General features: G+C 45.7%; 1 protein-coding gene across 8 annotated transcripts in view; it reads left to right on the forward strand.

Moving 5' to 3' along the window:
* SH2D1A (SH2 domain containing 1A) overlaps positions 1–23,708 on the forward strand; it is a 121,470-nt gene that overhangs the window by 49,068 nt on the left and 48,694 nt on the right. For 3 of the 8 annotated variants that reach the window (XM_040405742.1, XM_040405745.1, XM_040405746.1), the window contains exons 2-3: positions 3,280–3,433; positions 20,002–20,065. In XM_040405742.1, coding sequence (XP_040261676.1) covers positions 3,297–3,433; positions 20,002–20,065 — 201 coding nt within the window. In that variant the 5' untranslated portion in view covers positions 3,280–3,296. The other 5 variants (XM_040405740.1, XM_040405748.1, XM_040405747.1 and 2 more) reach the window with 4 other exon arrangements.

Genomic DNA, 23,708 nt, shown 5'->3' on the forward strand with positions numbered 1-23,708 from the left:
AGCGCGGTCCCGGCGACTGAGCCGGCTGTCAATTACAAAGCATAGAGGCGGCGTTAGGGCAGGGGCGGTACGGCCAGAGGAGAGGGAAGGGCTACCCCCTTGACTTGTTGCGTGACTGTTGGAGCAGAAATGAGAACTTTATAAGACGATTTTTTTATGAATAAAAAGCGCAGGAAAGCGGCAGTAACATGGATAACAACACACTCAAGATAATCTATAAGGTACTGTTGCTAGTTTATAAAGTGAAAATGAGGTGAAAGGTTCGCTTTAAGTCCTGTTACTGTCACTCTAAGAATACCATGGACAATACTAAAGGGGATAAGTAAGAATCCAATGGCCTAGAGCAGTGATGGCTAACCTCTGGCAATCCAGCTGTGGTGAAACTCCCAGCAGGCTCCATTTTGGGAGTCGTAGCTTTACCATAGCTGGAGTGCTGGAGGTTAGCCATCACAGGCCTAGAGTGTTTTGATATGGGAAGAACCCTTATAAGGGCTCATTCAGACGGCCGTATGCTGTCCGCAAAAATACTGAATGCTATCCGTTTTTTTGCGGATCCGCAAAAAAACGGATCTGCAAAAAAACGGATAGCATTCAGTATTTTTGCGGACCCATAGACTTCAATGGGGCCATGTCCTGATTTTCACGGACAAGTATAGGACATGTTTCATTTTTTTTGCGGATCCGCAAAAAAACGGATAGCATTCAGTATTTTTGCGGACAGCATACGGCCGTCTGAATGAGCCCTTAGGCTTACGGCATGTAAACCTTGGCATGAGTTCAAGACAGCTATAGCTGGCACATACCCAGCAGCAGAGCAGCATGATGTTGGAGCAGAGTGGCTAATAAGAAAATGGCGAGCATATGAAATGGTGAGCTGGTACATTGTGACCTGGATGATTTAACATGGCTTTTTTAACTGACCAATGATTAAGGACAAAGAGGAGTCAGAAACACGTTGGATCGGTGTGTTCTTTCAACTAGTTTGATTGCGTTTTATTGTCATATATTATGCCTGTATGCTGTACTTCATCTCATGTTAAATTCTCCCATGTCACTATGTGATTTTATGTGTAAGATCCTTTACACAGGCCTAGTTAGGGTGCACTACACTAGTTTCTCCACTAGATGGGGTAGTGTTACAGTGTATATATAGCTTAGCTCAGGCCTAGTTAGGGGGAAGGGGGGTCTTCCCTTAAGTCTAGTCAGTGTGCAGCCATGATGTAGCTGCTTGCTGGAGGGAGGCCTCTCTGCTCTCTCCCTGTTGGCTCCACAGTCCAGGGTTAAAGCCTACAAGATTCAGCCTAGAGGTGAGAAATCTACTTCTATAGCTCACTCCTCCGGGGTGACCAGTGACAAGCTGCAAACAGCAAGTATTCAAAGGGATTAGTGTATGTTATTCAAGTCAAAGGAAAGCAGACGGCCATACTCAAAAGCTTCCCAGGCACCTTTGCAATTAGATGTAGGACACAGCTTCCGGCATCCACACCTCCAGTTTAAATCCTGGGGGCAGTTAGGCCAACTGTCGGAAAAGCACTGGAAATAGAAGTTTAAGGATTCTGAAAACCACCTTTTAATTCAGGTTAGAATAAGGCGAGAGTTGATACCAGCCTAAGACTTTTTATACTTCAAAAGCCTAGTCTGAAGCAGTAGCTTTCATATATATAAAAGACAAAGAGCCTGTTTTACCTGAGGACTTACAATATCCTACCCCCATATGCATTAGACCGTATTTCATATCTGGATGTACAAGAGACTGTATTTCATATCTGGATGTACTAAAGACTGTTTTATACTTGGATGTAACTGTTATCAGGAGCAACGTTCAGTAAAAGTTATCAGATGGATTGCACCATCCTTGTCTCAGTCTTCAGTTCCTCAATTAACACTACAGTAAATGGTTGTACCACCATAAAAAGTACTGGCGTCACGACTACAAGGGACCTTGCCATAGGCACATTAATACAGACCATCAAGGGCACCTCGAACCACCATCTGGCCTGTGTCCCTTACACCAGAGTGTGCCCCAGAGAATTCCTGTGCCGTTCTCCTCATCACTCGTGCAGGCCTGCCCAGGGACGACGTAACCGTGAGTAACCAGAACTGTATGTACCTCGGCCCACCTAATGCTCACACCGTGACCTCACGTATAATTCCCCTGTTGGTCGGGCTCACTGCATTTCTGCTTACGGACACAATGTGACTATATTTTAACAATGATGGAATAAAGGCTACATTTTATCCTACTGGAATGCTGGATTTTCTTCCTATTGTGTACCTTTGGATGGCTGGAAGAGCCAGAGTCATATCCACCCATTAGCAGGTGAGCTGATGATAGACTTCCTGTGTTTTCTCAGCTATGGCTAATTTAAAGGAACACTCTCACAAATTTTTTTTATACTCTGACCTGTTAAAAAGGTACATGATGTAATCTGTGGTGAGGTCATCTTCTCATCAGTGACTGTATTTGTGAGCTATCCTCTCTATTCTAATTTTTAGCTGTGTCATGTGACCAACTCTCCGATCTCCAACTGACACAGGACAGGAAGTCAGTTTCTTCTCTATTCATTCATATGAGACTGACATTGAGGCTCCCATAGGAATACATAGAGAAACAGACTTCCTGTCCACACATAAGATGCTGTGTTTTTTGGAAAGTCTGATTGCTGGTCACATGACACGGCTGAGAAGCAGAAGGGAGGGGATAACTCACAAATACAGACACTGGTAAGAAGATTACATCCATCACAGATTACATCATGTACCTTTCTAACAGGTCATAGAATATTTTTTTTTTGCGAGAGTTCTTCATTAACAGTGTTGGGTATTTGATAATATTATATTTCTCCAAATTATGGAAGACAGGTCAGCATTACTAAATAAGATTGTTGCAAAAGCAAATTTGGTTTGAGTGACACATGTATGAACATTTTCAATATAGACTCTTACAAAAAATATAATAAAAGTTACTTCTTCCTCTAATCAGTGACTGGTCATCCCATTGGACTATGCACACACTCAGTTCACACCTTTTGTGTCAGCGACGTTTCAGTTTACCCCATATGGAAACTTCCGTCATACCATCTTCTTATACGGTGCGCCAGTGAGATCACTCATAACTCAGAGGAGATGATGCTAAAGATTTGTCACACTTGACACCCTAGATGAATTCCTGCAGCAGTGTTACATTGGTTTGTGGGTTATACGTCTGTGTTTACACAGTTCTCTTCAGTTACCTCCCTTTAGCATTATTCAGGAAGACCAACTCCCTTTTATTTTCAGGTTACAATTTGTAGAAAATGGAGAATATTTCAGTTTACCATGGGAAACTTAGCCGTGAAGATGGAGAGAAACTTTTATGCGAAGCTGGAAAAGATGGAAGTTATTTACTACGTGACAGTGAGACGAAACCTGGCATGTATTGTCTTTGTGTCTTGTAAGTACTTTTGATCACTCATGTTGTATGCAACAGCTTTGTGTGCAATGCTCTTGTTTTCATCTATTGTAGACCTTTTTGTCCAGTGATTGCTAGCGATGAAGGCATAGCCAGTCTTCTCTTCATCTTTAACCATGTAATGCTGAAATAATCTGTAACCTTGAGATATACTTGAGTAATACTCTGATTAATTTCAATGTGATTCTTAACCAAGTCAATATATGGTCTGTCTTCAAGAATAGACTATAGTTTATACTATAGTTTGCCTAGTAAGATTGAACTAGTTATTGTTGTACTACCTTTATTCAATCAAGTCTTTACGCCGCACAATGTTACAGGAAAGGAAGCGTTCCTTCCTGAGAATCGGTTGCTCGTTCAGTGAAGGAGACCACTGCATTTACATGCACCTATCTCCTTCATAGTATAAGGCCTTATGCACATGGCCGTTGTTTGGGTCCGCATCCGAGCCGCAGTTTTGGCGGCACGGATGCGGATCTATTCACTTCAATGGGGCCGCAAAAAATTGCTCCGTTCCGTGGCCCAGTTTTGCGGACAAGAATAGGCATTTCAACAATGGGCCGCCTGTTCTGTTCTGCAAATTGCGGTAGGCACAAACGGCGGCTTCCGTTTTTTGCGGATCTGCGGTTTGCGGACCTCAAAAAACGGAATGGTCGTGTGCATGAGGCCTAAGGATCATTGTTTCTGGCCAACAGATCACTGTTTAGACAGCACAATCTGCTGCCTAGGAACAATGACTGGCGTGCCTGCACAAATGACAAGATCACCGGATGATTGAGCGTTCCCCTCACCAATTGGGTGATCGGCGGAACATTTAGATGGGCAGATTGTCTGGATAGAGTATTCACAGGAACGGCCGTTCCCGATAATGTGCTAGAAAATCGGGTAGTCTAAATCCACCTTTAACCGATCACTTGACATAATTTACCAACATACACTCACCTAAAGAATTATTAGGAACACCATACTAATACGGTGTTGGATCCCCTTTTGCCTTCAGAACTGCCTTAATTCTACGTGGCATTGATTCAACAAGGTGCTGATAGCATTCTTTAGAAATGTTGGCCCATATTGATAGGATAGCATCTTGCAGTTGATGGAGATTTGAGGGATGCCCATCCAGGGCACGAAGCTCCCGTTCCACCACATCCCAAAGATGCTCTATTGGGTTGAGATCTGGTGACTGTGGGGGCCATTTTAGTACAGTGAACTCATTGTCATGTTCAAGAAACCAATTTGAAATGATTCGAGCTTTGTGACATGGTGCATTATCCTGCTGGAAGTAGCCATCAGAGGATGGATACATGTTCTCATTCTGTTTACGCCAAATTCGGACTCTACCATTTGAATGTCTCAACAGAAATCGAGACTCATCAGACCAGGCAACATTTTTCCAGTCTTCAACATTCCAATTTTGGGGAGCTCGTGCAAATTGTAGCCTCTTTTTCCTATTTGTAGTGGAGATGAGTGGTACCCGGTGGGGTCTTCTGCTGTTGTAGCCCATCCGCCTCAAGGTTGTGCGTGTTGTGACTTCACAAATGCTTTGCTGCATACCTCGGTTGTAACGAGTGGTTATTTCAGTCAACGTTGCTCTTCTATCAGCTTGAATCAGTCGGCCCATTCTCCTCTGACCTCTAGCATCCACAAGGCATTTTTGCCCACAGGACTGCCCCATACTGGATGTTTTTCCCTTTTCACACCATTCTTTGTAAACCCTAGAAATGGTTGTGCGTGAAAATCCCAGTAACTGAGCAGATTGTGAAATTCTCAGACTGGACCGTCTGGGACCAACAACCATGCCACGCTCAAAATTGCTTAAATCACCTTTCTTTCTTATTCTGACATTCAGTTTGGAGTTCAGGAGATTGTCTTGACCAGGACCACCCCCCTAAATGCATTGAAGCAACTGCCATGTGATTGGTTGACTAGATAATCACATTAATGAGAAATAGAACAGGTGTTCCTAATAATTCTTTAGGTGAGTGTATAACGTCAGTTGTAAAAATTTAGTTTCCCGACAAACAACTACACAAACATTAAAAACAGTATTAAATGTCCTAGTAAATGTCATAACAGAATACAGACATTGTGCTCAATAGAGATTGCCTTGCGGTTCGCCCGGCAGTCATTTTGCGGCTAACTTCACTCGTTCGCGGTTCGCCGAACAGGCAAACATATGGCACTATATTCTTTTACACTGTGAAGAACTTTGACCCATGACACATCCATCAGGTGCTACAGGACAGCCAATTGAGACGTTTCAGCACATGGACACACCCCCTACCCTATAAACAAACCCGATCTGGCCGCCATTTTACATTCAGTCTTTTCCCAGTGTAGGGAGAGGTTGCTGTGTGGAGCAGGGGCAGACTGTTAGGGACACAAAACGCTATCTAATAGGGCCACAAAAGTCCTTTTAAGGACTGGTATAGGTGTGCTATCGATAGGTGTGAACTACTGAGGGGTGTAATATACTTAGAAAGTATATTATAGTGCATTTGCATTGTGCAGCAGTTGTGTGCGGTTCTGCTGCGATACTGCCGGTATATAGAGGGACAAGCGTTATTGGAACAAATAATTTCTACTGGTGTGATATACCAGTTGCCCCCCAAAAAAACTGATTGAAGCAGGGGTGTGATATACACATAATATACTTTCTATATTGTGTATTTGGGTAGTGCAGCAATTGTTTGCGGTTTTTCTGCGTTACCTAAGCTCACAGAGTGACAACGGCTATTGGAACAAATAATTTCTACTGGTGTGAAATACCAGTTGCCCCCCCCAAAAAGTGATTGAAACAGGGGTGTTATATACCAATTATATACTTTCTATATAGTGCATTTGGGTAGTGCAGCAATTGTTTGGGGTTTGCTGCGTTACCGCAGCTACACAGAGTGACAAATGACATTGGAACAAATAATTTCTACTGGTGTGAAATACCAGTTGCCCCCCCAAAAAAGTGAAAAAAAAAGTGGGCTACAGTAAAATTGTTATTCAGTGACCGCATAATGTACCTCGAGCCACATAATCACAATTTATTTTATGTCAGGTAAGTGCCTAATTTTTAAGACCCGTACTCCTGTGGCCTAAAATAATTTTTTTTTTAGACGTATAAAAATGTCCCCTGATCAAGATACATATTTTTTGTTGGAATTTTTGTCATAGATCCCCCTCTGGCAAATCACTGTCCATGTTGTGGGACTATTTGTACACTTCTACTAAGTATTTGGTGGCTGCAAATATGAGCTGAAGGTTTTTCAGGTTCGCCTGCCATTAAAGGGAACCTGTCACCTGGATTTTGGGTATAGAGCTGAGGACATGGGTTGCTAGATGGCCGCTAGCACATCCGCAATACCCAGTCCCCATAGCTCTGTGTGCTTCTATTGTGTAAAAAACACGATTTGATACATATGCAAATTAACCTGAGATGAGTCAGAGCTTGAAAAATATGACTCTTTTCTGGTCACACAAGTAAGATATGACTCTTTTATGTTAATTTGCATATGTATCAAATCGGTTTTTTTTACACAATAAAAGCACACAGAGCTATGGGGACTGGATATTGCGGATGTGCTAGTGGCCATCTAGCAACCCATGTCCTCAGCTCTATACACAAAATCCAGGTGACAGGTTCCCTTTAAAGTGAATGGGGGCTGCCGCAAACTTGCGGTTCGCGAACATTTGATCGCATTTGCGAACCGTCCCAGGCGATGTTCATCCATCACTAGTGCTCAAGTAATTAAAGAAGATTGAAGAAATATGTATGCATAATATAAAAATTGGCATATAAGTTGCTTTGGTGAATTATGAGGATTTGGGATTTTTGGAAGATATTCCAATAGTGTAGTGTATTGCCCTTCCCATATTTCCAATTAAAAGCTTAACTGAAGCCAAAGTTTTACATTTATACCACTTACCATCAGCTACCAAAGTTCACAAGGGTACACAAGTCCAATCACCTAGTAATACAACCTATATGTACTGCCAACATGTTAAGGCCCCCGTACTCAGTGTATTGCATTGTATTTGCAACAACTGGAGGGCTACAAGCTTGACATAACTGGTCTTATATGTATGGTGAGATCCAGACTCACCTCCCAACATCATCTGAACATTTTCGTGAAATCCTTTTGTTCTCCCAGGAGATAAACTGCCACCATTAGCATCTGGCAGCAGCTTTCGTCTCTCCCCATAGACAACACATGCACACTCAGCCAAACTGAATGCATGTGGGTATGGAAGAATCCAGAGAGATAGCTGTTGGCCAACAGCTATTGAATGTGTAGGTCCAGTTCTAAAACCATGTTCTTTTCACTGCAATAAAAGGTATAGGTATAGCATGTGTCTGCTTCCTCTTCCTTCTTTGAAGACAGCTAGCAAGGAAAATGAGATCAAAGATCACACACAAATAACAAGGGTACTGTCTTACTGTGTGAAGCAAAAACAAGGTGTTAAATTAAGAATGTGAACTAGATGGTAAAACAGATGTAGGCTCAATGGGCCGCCCTTGCATGACCTAGATCTAACAAGTGTTACGTGGTTGAATAGACACTTTCTGAAATTGTATTTGGTTTTGCTGCTTTTCACTTTTATATCTCTTGAATTTTTTAGCTGTTGAATTTAAAAACATCCTTTTTTTTTTGCTTTGCTGCAGAATGATTTTGATAAGTGGTATTGATTAACCAATAATAAAATAGAAGAAATAGGTACTTAGTAACTGTATCTTTTCTTTTTTATGTCACCTTTATGCCCCAAGTGACCTCAAGAACATGGCAGATCATTTTAGAGTTGATAAGTGTAAAGTAATGCGCCTATGTTAAAGCAATTATATTGCTGCATATATATTAAATGAATTCAAACCTAAGGACAACAGAGCAGAAGAAAGACTTGAGTATTCTAATTACAAGAAATTGTAAGCAGCAGTAATCAATCCCAAGCAGCAGCTGCAAAAGCAAGTAGGATTTTAGGGTGTGTAAAACGAGAGATAAAAACCTGTGAACGCAATGTAACATCAACCCTCTGTATATATAGGCAAGATGTTAAATATGGAATTCATTTTTAGGGTTCACATTTTAAAACGTAAATTGTCCCTTATATTTTGTCCTTAAAACCAAATTAACAGAACAACAATCGCAAATGGTCTCTATTTTCCCACATAGCAGTAACCATTGCAAATGGCTTTCATTTTATAAAGTGCACCTCCAATTATACAGAAAATAGTAATCGTACAGGAAGGTGAGCAGTAACGGCACTTTCACACAGGCATTCTCTATGTGTTATGGATTTCAGATTCAGAGTTTAGTGACCGAACATACCGGAGGACATAGCAGGAGAACGGAGCGGCGCCCAGGGATAATAGTAAGTACAGTGAGATCCCTGGGCGCTCATGATACTTAGTTCACAATTTTTTGCCAGATGAAAGGTCCTCTTTAAGTACAAACTTAGAAATACTCTAGGAGAACAATATGTCTCTTAACGTGGATGTGCAGCTCTTTGAAGTGGTATCATGAAGTGACTTTGACAACATAGAGGACGGTGGAGATAAGATCAATTCTGTTAGCAGAGACGACTTAACAAAGCACCCTACCGGGTTATGGGTTATAAGTGCCATCTCCTTCACTGCCAAAATGAGGACAACTCAAAAAAACTAATGTGATATTCTTTCAAATATACTGTGTGATACATCAAAAAGGCTAATAGAGATCTGCATTATAAAGATGTGGTTGTTTAAAAACATTCAAATAATATAATAATAATAATCTTTATTTACATAGCGCAAACGTATTCCGCAGCGCCTTACAATTCAGGGGTTCATGTACAAACAGTCATAAATAACATAGTAACAGACAAGTCGATTATTACAACAAGAGAAATGAGGGCCCTGCTCGCAAGAGCTTACAATCTATGAGGGGATAGGGGTGACACAAAAGGTAGAAGTGCTTGTTTTGTACGATAGTCCAGCCATCTTGGGAGAATAGGGGAGCAGATATAAAGCCACATGAGCCGGTCAACAGCCAATATACGAAGTGCTACTGGGTGCAGTGAAGGCTCAGCTTCAGGGAATGATAAATGGGCTATGGGGAGGTTAGATAAAGGGAGGTGATAGGCCACGCTTAAAACTGTGCAAGTTGTGATTAAGCCTGATTTCTTGGGGTAGGGCATTCCAGAGAACCGGTGCAGCTCGGGAGAAATCTTGGAGCCAGGAGAAAGAGAGGTTCGGATTTTTGTGGAAGTCAGTCGTAAGTCATTGGCTGAACGGAGAGCATGGGTAGGGTGGTAGACAGAGATGAGGGAAGAGATGTAGGGTGGTGCAGCACTGTGGAGGGATTTGTGGGCGAGGACGAGCTTGAAGTTTGAATTGGACTCTATAGTGTATGGGTAGCCAGTGCAATGACTGACACAGGGCGGAGGCATCAGAGTAGCGGTTGGACAGATAGGTGACCCTGGCTGCTGCATTAAGAATAGATTGGAGAGGGGAGAGTCTGGTGAGGGGGAGGCCAATTAATAGTGAGTTGCAGTAATCAAGGCGGGAGTGGATCAGGGCAACAATTAGAGTTTTTGTTGTTTCCATAGTGAGAAAGGGGCGGATACTAGAGATGTTTTTGTGGTGCAGGCGGCATGAGCGGGAGAGAGATTGAATATAGGGGGTGAAAGAAAGATCAGTGTCAAAAGTCACCCCGAGACAGCGGGCGTGCTGCCTAGGAGTGATGATGGTGTTGCACACCAAGAGGCAGATATCAGGTTTAGGTAGGTTAGTAGATGGACAGAACACAAGTAGTTCAAAAGAATATTCTAGTATTTCTTCTTATAATAATAATAATTAGAGATGAGCGAATTTCTCAAAAATTTGATTCGGCTGGTTCACCGAATTTTCTGAAAAAATTTGGTTTGATCCGAATTTATTTGCGGCGAATCGCGTTAAAAAAGGCTATTTTCTTGCTGCAGAGAGCATTTATAGTGGTGTAGAACACTGTGCCTTGCAGTAACACCGATAGGGAGTCTGCTGTGGTAGTGAAACAATACTGTGAGTCAGTATGACATGTAGATGACAAGCGTCGCTCTTAGAATCATTGCACACTTCACTTATTTGGGCAGTTACGGGGCCAAAACTGACCAAATAACTGAAGTGTGAACTCAGCCTTACAGGTCAATGTTAGCGGCAGGTATAAAGAACCGTGCAGAGGCCCAAGATCCTACTATAGCGTGAAATAGCGCACTCCTTTTACACCAATTCACTGATTCCACATAGATTTCTACAGAACCTGTTCTATTAAGCGCTTGTACAAGTAGAGCCCCCCCCGGCAGAGTGGAGAGGGTGTCAGCAGTAAGTTTGTATTGACGTCACTGATTATTTTGCCCTTCCTCAGATCCGTAAGAAAAATAACCCCCAAAAAAAGGATCCTGTCTGTGGAGCATTCGCCTTCACTCGGTCAGCATTTGGTCAGTAATCAGGGAATGATAAATGGGCTATGGGGAGGTTAGATCAAGGGAGGTAATAGGCCACCCTGAAAAGATGTGTTTTTAGCAGACGCTTAAAACTGTGCATGTTGTGATGAAGCCTGATTTCTTGGGGTAGGGCATTCCAGAGAAATTTGGTCAGTAATCCATCAGTATTGCTAAAGCCCAAAAAAACAGGAATGGATCCAAAACAGAGATGACAAGTGAATGGAATATTTGCATGTCTTCTGTGTTTTGTACCCACTCCTTCTTTTGGCTAGCAAATCATAAGCAAATTCTGATGCAAAATAGGGACCATGTCATGCAGGCCTTATAGCGGTTACATAAACAGGATCCGTTGTGCGTCTCATTTTTCCTTCCTTCTGACAGATCAGAAGAAGGGTAAAATAAATGATGATGTCAGCCAGGCCGAAAGTCAAAATAGTGGCCCAGTTATGAAGTGGGGAGGGTGGGAACAGCATGAGAAGTTCACAGAGTGGCCCTATGACATAGTGGTGAGGTGGAAGTAGCATAAGGAGACCACAGAGTGGCCCAATGACAGTGTGGAGGTGGCAGCAGCATCAGGAGGTCAAAGAGTGGCACAATGACAGAGTGTGGAGGTGGTGGCAGCAGCAGCATCATGAGGAGGCCACAGAGTGGCACAATGAAAGAGTCTGGAGGTGGCACCAGCATCATGTGGAAGCCACAGAGTGGAGGTGGCGGCAGCAGCAGTGGGGTGGCAGCAGCATCAAGAGGCCACAAAGTGGCATAATGACAGTGTGGAGGTTGCGGCAGCAGCATCATCAGGAGACCACAGAGTGGCCCAATGACAGTGTGGAGGTGGCAGCAGCATCAGAAGGCCAAAGAGTGGCAAAATTATAGAGTCTGGAGGTGGCAGCAGCATCAGGAGGATGCCACAGAGTGGCACAATGACAGTGTGGAGGTGGCAGCAGCATCAGAAGGCCAAAGAGTGGCATAATGACAGAGTTGGAGGTGGCAGCAGCATCAGGAGGAGGCCACAGGGTGGCACAATGACAGTGTGGAGATGGCAGCATCAGGAGACCTGAGTGGTGGAGGTGGGTGGCAATACCAGTACCAGCTGAAGAAGGTGGGTGAAAGAAGGAGCAGTTGGCATCAGATGTGTGGCATCAGGTGGGTGGCAGAATCAGAATAGTAGCTGAGGCATGTAGCCAGAAGAAACTGGTCTCTTTTGTCAAATTGTTGGTGTGGCACCATGGAGGATCTGGTCTATTGCTTTAGGCATTGGTGGGTGGAAATCCTGGCTGATCCACACCTAATTCATCTTGACAAAGGTCAGTCTCTCCACATTTTGGGTGGAAAGGGGAGTTCTTCTTAGGGTAACTGTGGCCTCCGCCGCACTAAACACCCGCTTTGATGCCACACTACTGGCCGGGCAGGACAGCTTTTCCAGGGCAAACTCTGCCAGATGCGGCCTCAAATCCAGCTTGTCTGCCCAGTTGTCCAGCGGATCTTCAATGTGGGGTGGCAGGGTGCTGTCCAAGTATTCCACCACCTGCTGGTTCAGGTCCTGCTCCAGGTGAGTAGTTTCTTCACTAGGCGAGTGAGCAAAGATGCTCATCAACGACTCTAGACTCAAGCTGCTGCACCATGTCTCCAGTACCCTTACCACCTAGATTTACCAGCATCTGTTCCAGGACATGATGCAGTGGAATGACGTTGTTCATCCCGTAGTCCTGGCGACTGACAAATAATGTGGCCTCCTCAAAAGGCCTGAGCAAATGGCAGGTGTCACGCATGAGTTGACAATGGCTGACATCAAAGTTACACAGGGAAGTACTACTGTCTGCTTGGATCATCAAGAAATCGTTTATGGCTAGGGTTGAGCGAACCCGAACTTTAGGATTTTTGGACCCGAGACCCGAACCAGAACTTTTCAGTAAAAGTTTGGGTTAGAGTTCGGTGTTCGGCGATTTAATGGCTCTTTTTAAAAGGCTGCAGGGCAGCCAATCAACAAGCGTTTAACTCGTGTGCCCTTAGAAGCTATCACAGCCATGCCTACTAATGGCATGGCTGTGATTGGCCAGTGCAGCATGTGACCCAGCCTCTATATAAGCTGGAGTCACGTAGCGCCGCACGTCACTCTGCTCTTACTAGTGTAGGGATAGGATGCTGCTGCTGTGAGGGAGAGAATAGGAAATAATCTATTTGTTATCAGAACTTGTTAACTCTGCGATCTACATTGATTTTTTTGTGTGGGTGCAATGCAACATTTTTGTACCCTGCCCGGAGCCAAGTGACACCGAAAAATACGCTTTATCCGTTTGTTAGTTAGGTGGGCGTCGGCGGCCATTTTGTGCAAGTTCACTGCATATGTGCCAGGGACAATAATTTTATCCTGTTCTTTTAGTTCTGTGGGCAACATATACCCATTTTTTAAGTGCACCTGCACTGCATATGTGCCAGGGGAAGGGAAAATAATATAGTGAATCAGTCTGTGACTTCAGGGACCCAGGGGGTGACATTCAAAAAAAATTCTGTAAAGTACAATCCAAGTAAATCCATCTGTTAGATTCTGTGGGGACAAATTATATATATATTTTTTTTCATAAAGTACCTTTGCGGCCTTTGCTGCATTTGTGACAGTCCAATACAAGCGTTATTTAACTGCTGTTATAGTCTGGTTTTAAAAAAAACACCCATTTTGTGAAAGATACTACATTTGCGGCCTTTGCTGCATTTCTGACAGTCCAATACATGTGTTAAATACTGCTGTATATTCTGGTTTTAAAAAACACCTATTTTGTGCAAGATACTACATTTGCGGCCTTTGCTGCATTTGTGACTGTCCAATACAACCAGTCAATACTGCTGTTACATTGTTGGTTGACAAATAAAAAAAAATTGTGACCGTGAAGGAATTGTATAAAATTTGCCTGTCACACTGGTGTGACCTCAAGAAACTTTTCCTCTTTATGACACCGGCACTGCCTTACTGTCAGTGAACTTAATTGTTGACTATTGGCAGTTACATTGTCGCCTGACATAAACTATCTGTTAGTTTGGTTGGTGAACGCAAAGGATGAGGAGAGTGTCAAATATGGGATGTGGCCCCGGTTGTGGCGCTGCTGTTGTTGGTGGAGCTCCTGTTGCAGGGAGAGGACATGGCCGATCTGTGCCAGCTACACGCACAAGTGAAACACCTTCCTCGGGTGAGAGTAGGCGAATGCGGCTCTACGAATGGTGAAGCCAGAACAAGTACAGACGATAGTAGATTGGGTGGCTGACAGTGCCTCCAGTTCCTCCACATTGTCTCCCACCCAGTCTCCTGCTGAAAGATCAGAGTTGGCACCTGCAACCCATGGTTATCAGTCCTTCACCTCACCCCCTTGTAAATCAGCCAAGCAGTCTGAGCCCCAAGTCATGCAGCAGCACTTCTGCTTTTTGATGACTCTGCTAGCAGGGTTTCCCAGGCCCATCCACATAGCCCTGCCCCAGAAGTAGAAGAGATTGAGTGCACAGATGTCCAACCACTTATGTTTCAGGATGAGTACATGGGAGGACCACCGCAGCATATCTCGGATGATGACGAAACACTGGTGCCAACTGCTGTGGCTTTCGAAAGTGTGCAGACCGACAAGGAGGGCAGGAATCAAGGTCATGCGAGTGACCTGTGTAGTTCGGAGGAAGAGGCGGTGGTCGCACAGAGCCACCAGCACAGCAAAAGAGGGAGCAGGGTGCAAAAGCGGAGCGGCCGTCCCCTAAACAGTACCCTTGCTACTGCCAACCGCAGCAAGGGACCGAACACACCAAAGCCAGCTCCAAGGAGTTCCCTGGCGTGGCAGTTCTTCAGACAATGTGCTGACGACAAGACACGAGTGGTTTGCACGCTGTGCAATCAGAGCCTGAAGCAAGGCATAAATGTTCTAAACCTGAGCACAACCTGCATGACCAGGCATCCAAGTGCAAAGCACGAGCTGCAGTGGAGTAGACACCTCAAAAACCAAGAAAGGTCTCTGGCTCCTCCTGCTTCCTCTTCTGCTGCAGTCTTGGCCTCTTTATCCCCCTCTGGAGTGACGGTGGCACCGCAGACAGAGGATGTGTCAGCAACGCCACCACCTGGGTCCCCAAGCATCTCCACAATGTCCCATGGAAGCGTTCAGCTGTCTATCTCCCAAACACTGGAGCGAAAGAGGAAGTACCCCCCTACCCACCCGCGATCCCTGGCCCTGAATGCCAGCATTTTAAAATTTGTGGCCTTTGAAATGCTGTCATTCCGTCTGGTGGAGACTGAGAGTTTTAAAAGCCTTATGGCGGTGGCTGTCCCACAGTACGTCGTTCCCAGCCGCCACTACTTTTCCAGGAGATCCTTCCCTTCACTGCACAACCAAGTGGGGGACAAAATCAGGTGTGCACTGCGCAACGCCATCTGTGGCAAGGTCCACCAAACTACGGATACGTGGACCAGTAAGCACAGTCAGGGCCGTTATATCTCCCTAACAGCACACTGGGTAAATGCAGTGGCGGCTGGGCCTGAGGCGGATAGCAGTTTGGCGCATGGCCTACCACCGAGGATTGCAGGGCGTTTCTCTTTGCCTCCTGTTGCCTCCTCCTCCTACTCCGCTTCCTCATCCTCTACCGCCTCCTCATCCGGTCAGCATAACACCTTCACCACCAACTTCAGCATAGCCAGGTGTAAACGACAGCAGGCAGTTTTAAAACGTATCTGTTTGGGGGACAAACCCCACACCGCGCAGGAGCTGTGGACGGGCATGGAACAACAGACCGATGAGTGGTTTGTGCCAGTGAGCCTCAAGCCCCGCGGTGTGCGATAATGGGCGAAATCTCGTAGCAGCTCTGGGCCTAGCCGGTTTGACGCACATCAGGTACACTACTGTCCAGCCAGGGCACAGTTCTGGAGGATGACGAGGTGGAGGATGGAGGTGGAGGATGAGGAGGAACCGTGTTCACAGCAGGGTGGCACCCAAACCAGCTCATGGCCATCACTGGTGCGTGGCTGGGGGGATACAGAGGACACAGACGATGCACCTCCCACAGAGGACAGCTTTTTGTTTCCTCTGGGCAGCCTGGCACACATGAGCAATTACATGCTGCAGTGTCTCCGCAACGACCGCCGAGTTGGCCACATTCTAACTTGTGCTGATTACTCGGTGGCCACGCTGCTGGATCCCCGTTACAAGTGCAATGAGCAGGACCGTGGTACGGTCACACGGACGCCAAGATATGCAATGGGTCCGGATATGGGTATAATAGTCTATGTTTTTTGTTTGTGACGCCAATTTCAGCGTGCGCAGGGTACAGTCTCAGGGCCCTTTAAGGTGTTGTAACTCACTTACCAGGTGAGGAATGCCAGAGTGCGGTAATGTCTGTGTAGTAGTAGGTATAGTGTCAACGGTGTCTCCTACCTTGGTATGGCTGGACTCCTGGATCACTTGCAATAAATGAGTGTGTTGCTAGTAGGAGTAATTGAGGGATTTTGGTAGCAGTAAATGAGATCCAGACTTGAAATATAATTCAACTTGTCTTTACTGAAGGCAGCATTAATCCATATGAGATACAGCAATAGTCTTTGGGTCCCAGCAGGTATTTGCAATGTATGGCAGGGATCAATATCTCTTCTGCTCCTATCATGTGCCTGGAGAAAATGGCAGGAATCTGTCGTCTGCTCTGTCTATCTTCTGCTGTGTTGGGGACTGACTAGCTGAGGAGGAATTTGGCTTCTCCTGGTCTCTGGATAGTTACTCACAGTTCTGCTCACAGTGAATGGTTTGTCCTGGAGTTCTGGAGGTGGCTGCTTGTTGAGGCTGAAGGGCTCAGACTGGAAAGGGTGATCTTTGGTCTCAGCCGAGACTCGATCCTGGGTTGGGATCCCTAGAACTGGGAGCTCCTACCAGCACAGCCTTCCCCTAGCCGGGGTGGCTGGCACACACACATTAACTTCCTTCTCCTCCCCATGAGGCAGGACATGGGCCAGCCCACTTCTGCTCATAGAGGGGGAGCTAAACTGGAATGTACTATTCCAGTCTAGATATGCTATACTGTCTCTAAGTCCCTGGTAACATTGCTGCCACCTGCTTGTGTCCATGGAAATTACAGCAAATACATGTAACAGGCTTAGAAAATGCACATTTGTGAGGAGTATTATGTAAAATCAGATTAGATGACAAGGCACATGTTACCAACAAATAGTAGCGGGGAAAAAAAGAGTTTAGTAACATAACTCTGGGATGTTACACAAGGACAACGTGCTGTCCTTAATTCCGTCACTGGAGCGTGATCGTAAGATGCGCGAGTACAAGCGCACGCTGGTAGACACGCTGCTGATGGAATTCACACCTGACAGCGGGGGCTCAGTGGAAGCACAAGGCGAAGGCAGAGGAGCAGAAGGAAGAAGTCGCCAATGCAGCTGGTCAGGGCCGGTACAAGGCAGGGGCCGAAGGAGCGGGTGCCCTGGGCGCTACCATTTGCGGACAGGAGGGGGGCGCAGGTGAAGTGCCAGCAGTGTACAGCTTCACTGTACCACATTAGCCAAGCGCCACTTGCTGTGCTTGCTGTGCTGAGTGCGCTCCTGCACCCGCCTACACCATCCACACCAGCCATGTCAGCGCTGCTCCTTCTCTCCCCCTATGAATTTTGTGCCGACTGCGCTCCTGGCTCGGGCTCCCTTTCCTCCTCTGCGTTTCCTCGCCCCCCCCCCCCCCCCCCCCCCATGGAGGATTCATTTGGTTGATACCACCGGCGTGCGCCGTGTGACGTCACGCGGCTCACGCCGGAGGCGAGGTGTGAGGTGAGAGAGGGAGGACTCGCGCAGCCTACAGGGAGCTGTGTCGGCGGGACGGCGCGTGAAGAACAAGCCACGAGGAGCCTGCCTTCACTAGCTGCTACTCACACACAGACTGTAAAAAGTAAGAAAATAATGTAATACAAATAACAAACTAATTTTTTTATTAAAAAAATTATGGTCATCTCAGTCCAATCCCCCCCCCCCCGGGGGGGGGGGGGGGGGGGGATTGGACTGAGATGATCATAATTTTTTTAATAAAAAAAAGCAGTTTAAAGAAATGATTTTGTGTTATTTTAAGCTTGCCTTTTCTGTAAAAAAAAAAAAAACATTAATTGCAGCTTCACTGTGCCATCACATGCAGCCACTCTGTGCCCACCAACCGTAGCCACTGTGCCATAAATTGTCGCCACTATGCCCATCATGCAGCCACTGTGCCACCTAATGCAGCCACTGTGCCATCACATGCAGCCACTGTGCCAACACACTCAGCCACTGTGCCATCAATTGTCGCCACTGTGCCATCACATGCAGCCCCTGTGCCATCACATGCAGCCCCTGTGCCATCACATGCAGCCACTGTGCCATCACACACAGCCACTGTGCCAACACACGCAGCCACTGTGCCACTCGTCAATTTTCGCCACTTTGCCCATCAAACGCAGCCACTGTGCCGATCAAACGCAGCCACTCTGCTCATCAAACGCAGCCACTGTACCCATCAAACGCAGCCACTGTACCCATTAAACGCAGCCACTGTACCCATTAAACGCAGCCACTCTGCCCCTCAAACACAACCACTGTGCCCATCAAACACAGCCACTGTGCCCATCAATTGTTGCCAGTTTGCCCCACTGTGCCCATCAATTGCCGCCAGCGTGCTGCCAGTTTGCCTGATCAATTGCCACCAGTATGCTGGTGGAGGAGGCTGACTGAGGTGACCAGCACTTTGTTAATAAAAAATGGCAAATAAAAAAAAAGTGTTTGTGTTATTTTGAGCCATGCTTGCAGCCTCACAGCCTCACTATGCCACCAAATGGATGGTGTATCCATCCACTATGGATGGTGTATGTTTGTTAATATTTGTAGGCTAGCTTTTGTCACTTGACATTTTCTATGTAATAAATTATTGCTTCTTTACACATCACAGTGTCTGTGACTTTCAAAGTCCCACAGTCCTTTGTTCTATTGCTTTAAGTATATTCTTGTTTTGAAACAACATTGATTCTTTCTTAAAAACGGGGGGGGGGGGGGGGGGGGGCGCAGTTTGCCATCTTCGCCCTGGGCACCAAATGGCCTTGTCCCAGCCCTGCAGCTGGTGCACCACCAGCACCTCAGAAGGGAGGGTTAGCATGGCCGAAATGTGGAAAAGCTTTGTCAGCACGCCACAACAACCAGCACCACCAGCTGATATGGAACGTCTTAGCAGGAGGCGGAATTTCATCAACATGGTGGAACAGTACGTGTGCACATGCCTACATGTACTGACTGATGGGTCTCCAAATTGGGCACATGGCCTGAGCTTGCCCTTTTCACCTTGGAGGTGCTGGCCTGCCCTGCGGCCAGTGTATTGTCCGAACGTGTGTTCAGCACGGCCGGGGGGGGGGGGTGATCACAGACAAGCGCAGCCGCCTGACCACAGCCAATGTGGACAAGCTCGCGTTCATTAAAATGAACCAGGCATGGATCCCACAGGACTTGTCTGTACCTTGTGCAGAATAGACAAGTATACCGGCCGCACACAGCCATTCTTATACTCCAGCGCACTCTCTTTGTTTTCTTTTTTTTTATATTTCCCAATGTTTTGTGCGCCGCATCCACCGCCTCCTCAACTCCTACTCCAATTTGACCTCTGCCTCCTAGTTCAAGATCATTATTTTTTACTTTTTATTTTAATTCTATGTTATTTTAATTAATTTCCCTATCCACATTTGTTTGCAGGGCAATTGTCCTGCTCTTACCCCTATTTTGCTTCCTTTTGCAGCCCTTTCTATTACTTTTTTTAGAGCCATTTTAGTGCCCCAAAGATACGGTCCCCATTGACTTCAAGTTCCCGAACCCAAACTTTGCGCGAAGTTTGGCCGAACCCGAACTTTCAGGTGTTCGCTCAACCCTAGTCATTTTCTTATGACATATTCCTTTTACAAATGTATTTTCTGTGTTCATGAATAGTTATCCCAGTCCAGCCAGTATATACAATAGGGACCTTTGAGAAGAATAAGCATGAATGATAAACCACAACCTATTGACATGGTAAAGTTTAGATTAGTATTATAATGTATAATTGTCCCCATGAAATGTATTAATACATATAATTTACAAATGTTTACAGGCATAAAGACGTAATTTACACGTACAGAGTATCCAAAACAACTACTGGCTCCTGGTGTGCAGAGGTAAGCTTCCTATCACAGAATAAGTATGATGGCACTGTGTGCTTGTGACACAAATTGGGGCATATGGATGTCAGAGGGGAATTCCCCACTTAGGACCTCCTTTGCTAGAAGTCCATGTGTAATAGTGTGCACATCGGCTGCTATCAATCATGTTGGATGGGAGCTCCTGCACATAGCCCACAACCAAAAAGTTATATAGTTTATACTGTTTTTTTAGGGTCCTTTTTATTCATGTGTATTTTTCCAACACAATGATATTTTCTATTGTTAATCCATTTTTATCTTTCATAAAAATATTGCTCTATTTATTATATACTGTATTAATTGGTCTCTTCATGTATCTTTAAAGGGGTGTTCCGGTAAAGTAGCTTAATCTTTGAAGAACTGCATTAAAGCTGCAAGTTGTGACCCATCCAGAACCCATACCTATACAAATAACCAGAGTTTCAATTTGCCTTGCGATCCATTTGTCTAGCTCCTATGTGAGCCTGCAACACACTGAGTATAATGGCACCTGATCTGCCCTCACAAAACTACAATTCCCACAATGCCTAGCTTTACTGCTGTGAGTGTTGATGTTTAATTATTGGCTGTCTGATATACAGTGCAGTCATGCCCCCTCTACTCAGTAATCAGCAGCACACTAATAGTGACGGACAAACATCGGCCAGGACGTTTTGCGAACACGCGTTCCCGATCAAATGTTCGCGAACTGCGCTTTCGCGGCAGGCCCCAATTACTTTAAAGGCAGGCTAACCTGAAAAACCTTCAGGTCATATTTGCAGCCACCAAATACTTACTAGAAGTGCACAAATAGGCCCACAACATGGACAGTGACATACCAGAGGGGGGTCAATGGCAAAAATTCCCCCCAAAAATATGTATTTTAATCAGGGACCATTTTATGTGTCTTAAAGGGAATCTCTCAAAAATGTACCCTGCTGGAGCCTAGAAAAATTTAATTTTAGGCCACGGGAGTAGAGTTGAGCGGACACCTGGATGTTTGGGTTCGGCAGGTTCGGCCGAGCTTGAAAAAAAAAAAGGTTCGGGTTCGGGACCCGAACTTGACCCCGAACCCGAACCCGAACCCCATTGAAGTCAATGGGCACCCGAACTTTTGGGCACTAAAATGGCTCTAAAATTGTCCTGGAAAGGGCTAGAGGGCTGCAAAAGGCATCAAAATGTGCTTAAGAGCATGGCAACTGTTCTGCAAACAAATGTGGATAGGGAAATGACTTCAAATAACATAAAATACAGAAAAATTAAAAATAACAATCTGGATCTAGGAGTAGGAGGTTGAGGAGGCGGTGGATGGGTGGGTGGATGTGGCGGTGTAGGATGACGTGGCGGTGTAGGTGGAAGCGGCGGTGAAGGAGGAATTGGTAGCCAACACTGATTTGTGTTATTTTTTATTTTTAAATTGGGGTATCCCCCAAAATATTGGGACATATAACAAAATAAAACAAAGAATAAGTGCACTTGAGTACAAGAATGGATGGTTGAGGCTGGTATAAATGCCTATTCTGCACAAGGTACGGACAAGTCCTATGGGATCCATGCCTGGTTCATTTTAATAAACGTAAGCTTGTCCACATTGGCTGCGGCCTGTGATAATGCTCTCTGCTGTGCTAAACACACGTTCACACTATACACTGGCTGCAGGGCAGGTCAGCACCTCCAAGGCTGACAAAGCTTTTCCACATTTTGGCCATGCTAACCCTGTCTTCTCAGGTGCTGGCGGTGCCCCAGCTGCGTTGGCGACCTCTTCCTCCTTCTCTGCCTTCGCCTTGTGCTTCCACTGTGCCCCCGCTGTCAGGTGTGAATGCCATCAGCAGTGTGCGCTTGTAGTCGCGCATCTTCCGATCAGTAACAGATGTTTTCACTAAATTTAGTTCCCTGTCAGAAATGCAGGGGTTCATTCACGGCAAAAGGGGGTTCATGTCACCCAGCAATACAACCGAGGATTTTGAGAGATTTAGGCCCCTGTCAGCAATGCAGAGCAGGGGTTCATTCACGGCAAAAGGGGGTTCATGTCACCCAGCAATAGAACAGAGGATTTTGAGAGATTTAGGCCCCTGTAACCAAGGCACAGCAGGGGATCATTCACGGCAAAAGGGGGTTCATGTCACACAGCAATAGAACAGAGGATTTTGAGAAATTTAGGCCCCTGTCACCCAGGCACAGCAGGGGTTCATTCACGGTAAAAGGGGGTTCATGTCACCCAGCAATACAACAGAGGATTTTGAGAGATTTAGGCCCCTGTCACCCAGGCACAGCAGGGGTTTGTATACGCCAAAAATGGTAAAATGTCACCCTACAATTGAAAATAAGAATTTTTTTCAATTTAGGGCACTAAAATTGGCACTTTTTTTGCATTAAAATGGCTCTAAAATAGTCCTTGAAAAGGCTAGAGGGATGTAAAAGGCAGTAAAATGTGCTTAAGAGCATGGCAACTGCTCTGCAAACAAATGTGGATAGGGAAATAACTTAAAATGAAATAAAATAACTAAAAATTACAAATTATTAACCTGCAACTCAGAGAAGGAGGTGGATATGGAGTCGGAGGTTGAGGAGGCAGTGAATGTGGTGTTGTATGTGGAGGCAGCAATCGAGGAGGAGGATGTAGCCAACAATGTTTTTTTTTCTTTTTTATTGGGGTAGGTAGCCCCCAAAATATTGGGACAAATAAAAAAAAAAAAAGAAAACAAAGAATCATTGCACTTGACTTGGAGTACAAGAATGTATGTTTGATGGTGGTATAAATGTCTATTCTGCACAAGGTACAGACAAGTCTTGTAGGATCCAAGCCTGGTTCATTTTAATGAACGTGAGCTTGTCCACGTTGGCTGTGGACAGGCGGCTGCGTCTGTCTGTAATGACGCTTCCTGCCGTGCTAAATACACGTTTAGAGAGTACACTGGCTGCAGGGCAGGCCAGCACCTCCAAGGCATACAGGGCAAGCTCTGGCCATGTGGACAATTTGGAGACCCAGAAGTTGAATGGGGCAGAACCATCAGTCAGTACGTGTAGTCGTGTGCACAGGTACTGTTCCACCATGTTGTTCAAATGTTGCCTCCAGCTAACACGGTCCATATCAGCAGTTGGGGCCGGTTGTTGCGGCGAGGTGACATAGCTTTTCCACATGTCGGCCATGCTAACCCTGCCTTCTGAGGTGCTGGCGCTGACACAGCTGCGTTGGCGACCTCTTCCTGCTCCTCTGCCTTCGCCTTGTGCTTCCACTTGTCCCCCGGCATCAGTCCGGAATGCTCTCAGGAGCGCGTCTACCAGAGTGCGCCTTTAGTGGCGCATCTTCCGATCACGCTCCAGTGAGGGAATTAAGGACGGCACATTGTCTTTGTAACGGGGATCCAGCAGGGTGGCCACCCAGTAGTCAGCACACGTTAAAATGTGGGCAACTCTGCTGTCGTTGCGCAGGCAATGCAGCATGTAGTCGCTCATGTGTGCCAGGCTGCCCAGACGTAAGGACAAGCTGTCCTCTGTGGGAGGCGTATCGTCTGCGTCCTCCGTATCCCCCCCCCCCAGCCACGCACCAGTGATGGGCCCAAGCTGCGTTGGATGCCACCCCGCTGTGAACATTCCTCCTCCTCCTCCATCATCGCCCTAAGTGTTTTCTCAAGGAGAC

The sequence above is a fragment of the Bufo bufo genome, chromosome 8 (genome assembly GCF_905171765.1).
Source record: "Bufo bufo chromosome 8, aBufBuf1.1, whole genome shotgun sequence".
Taxonomy (NCBI): Eukaryota; Metazoa; Chordata; class Amphibia; order Anura; family Bufonidae; genus Bufo; species Bufo bufo.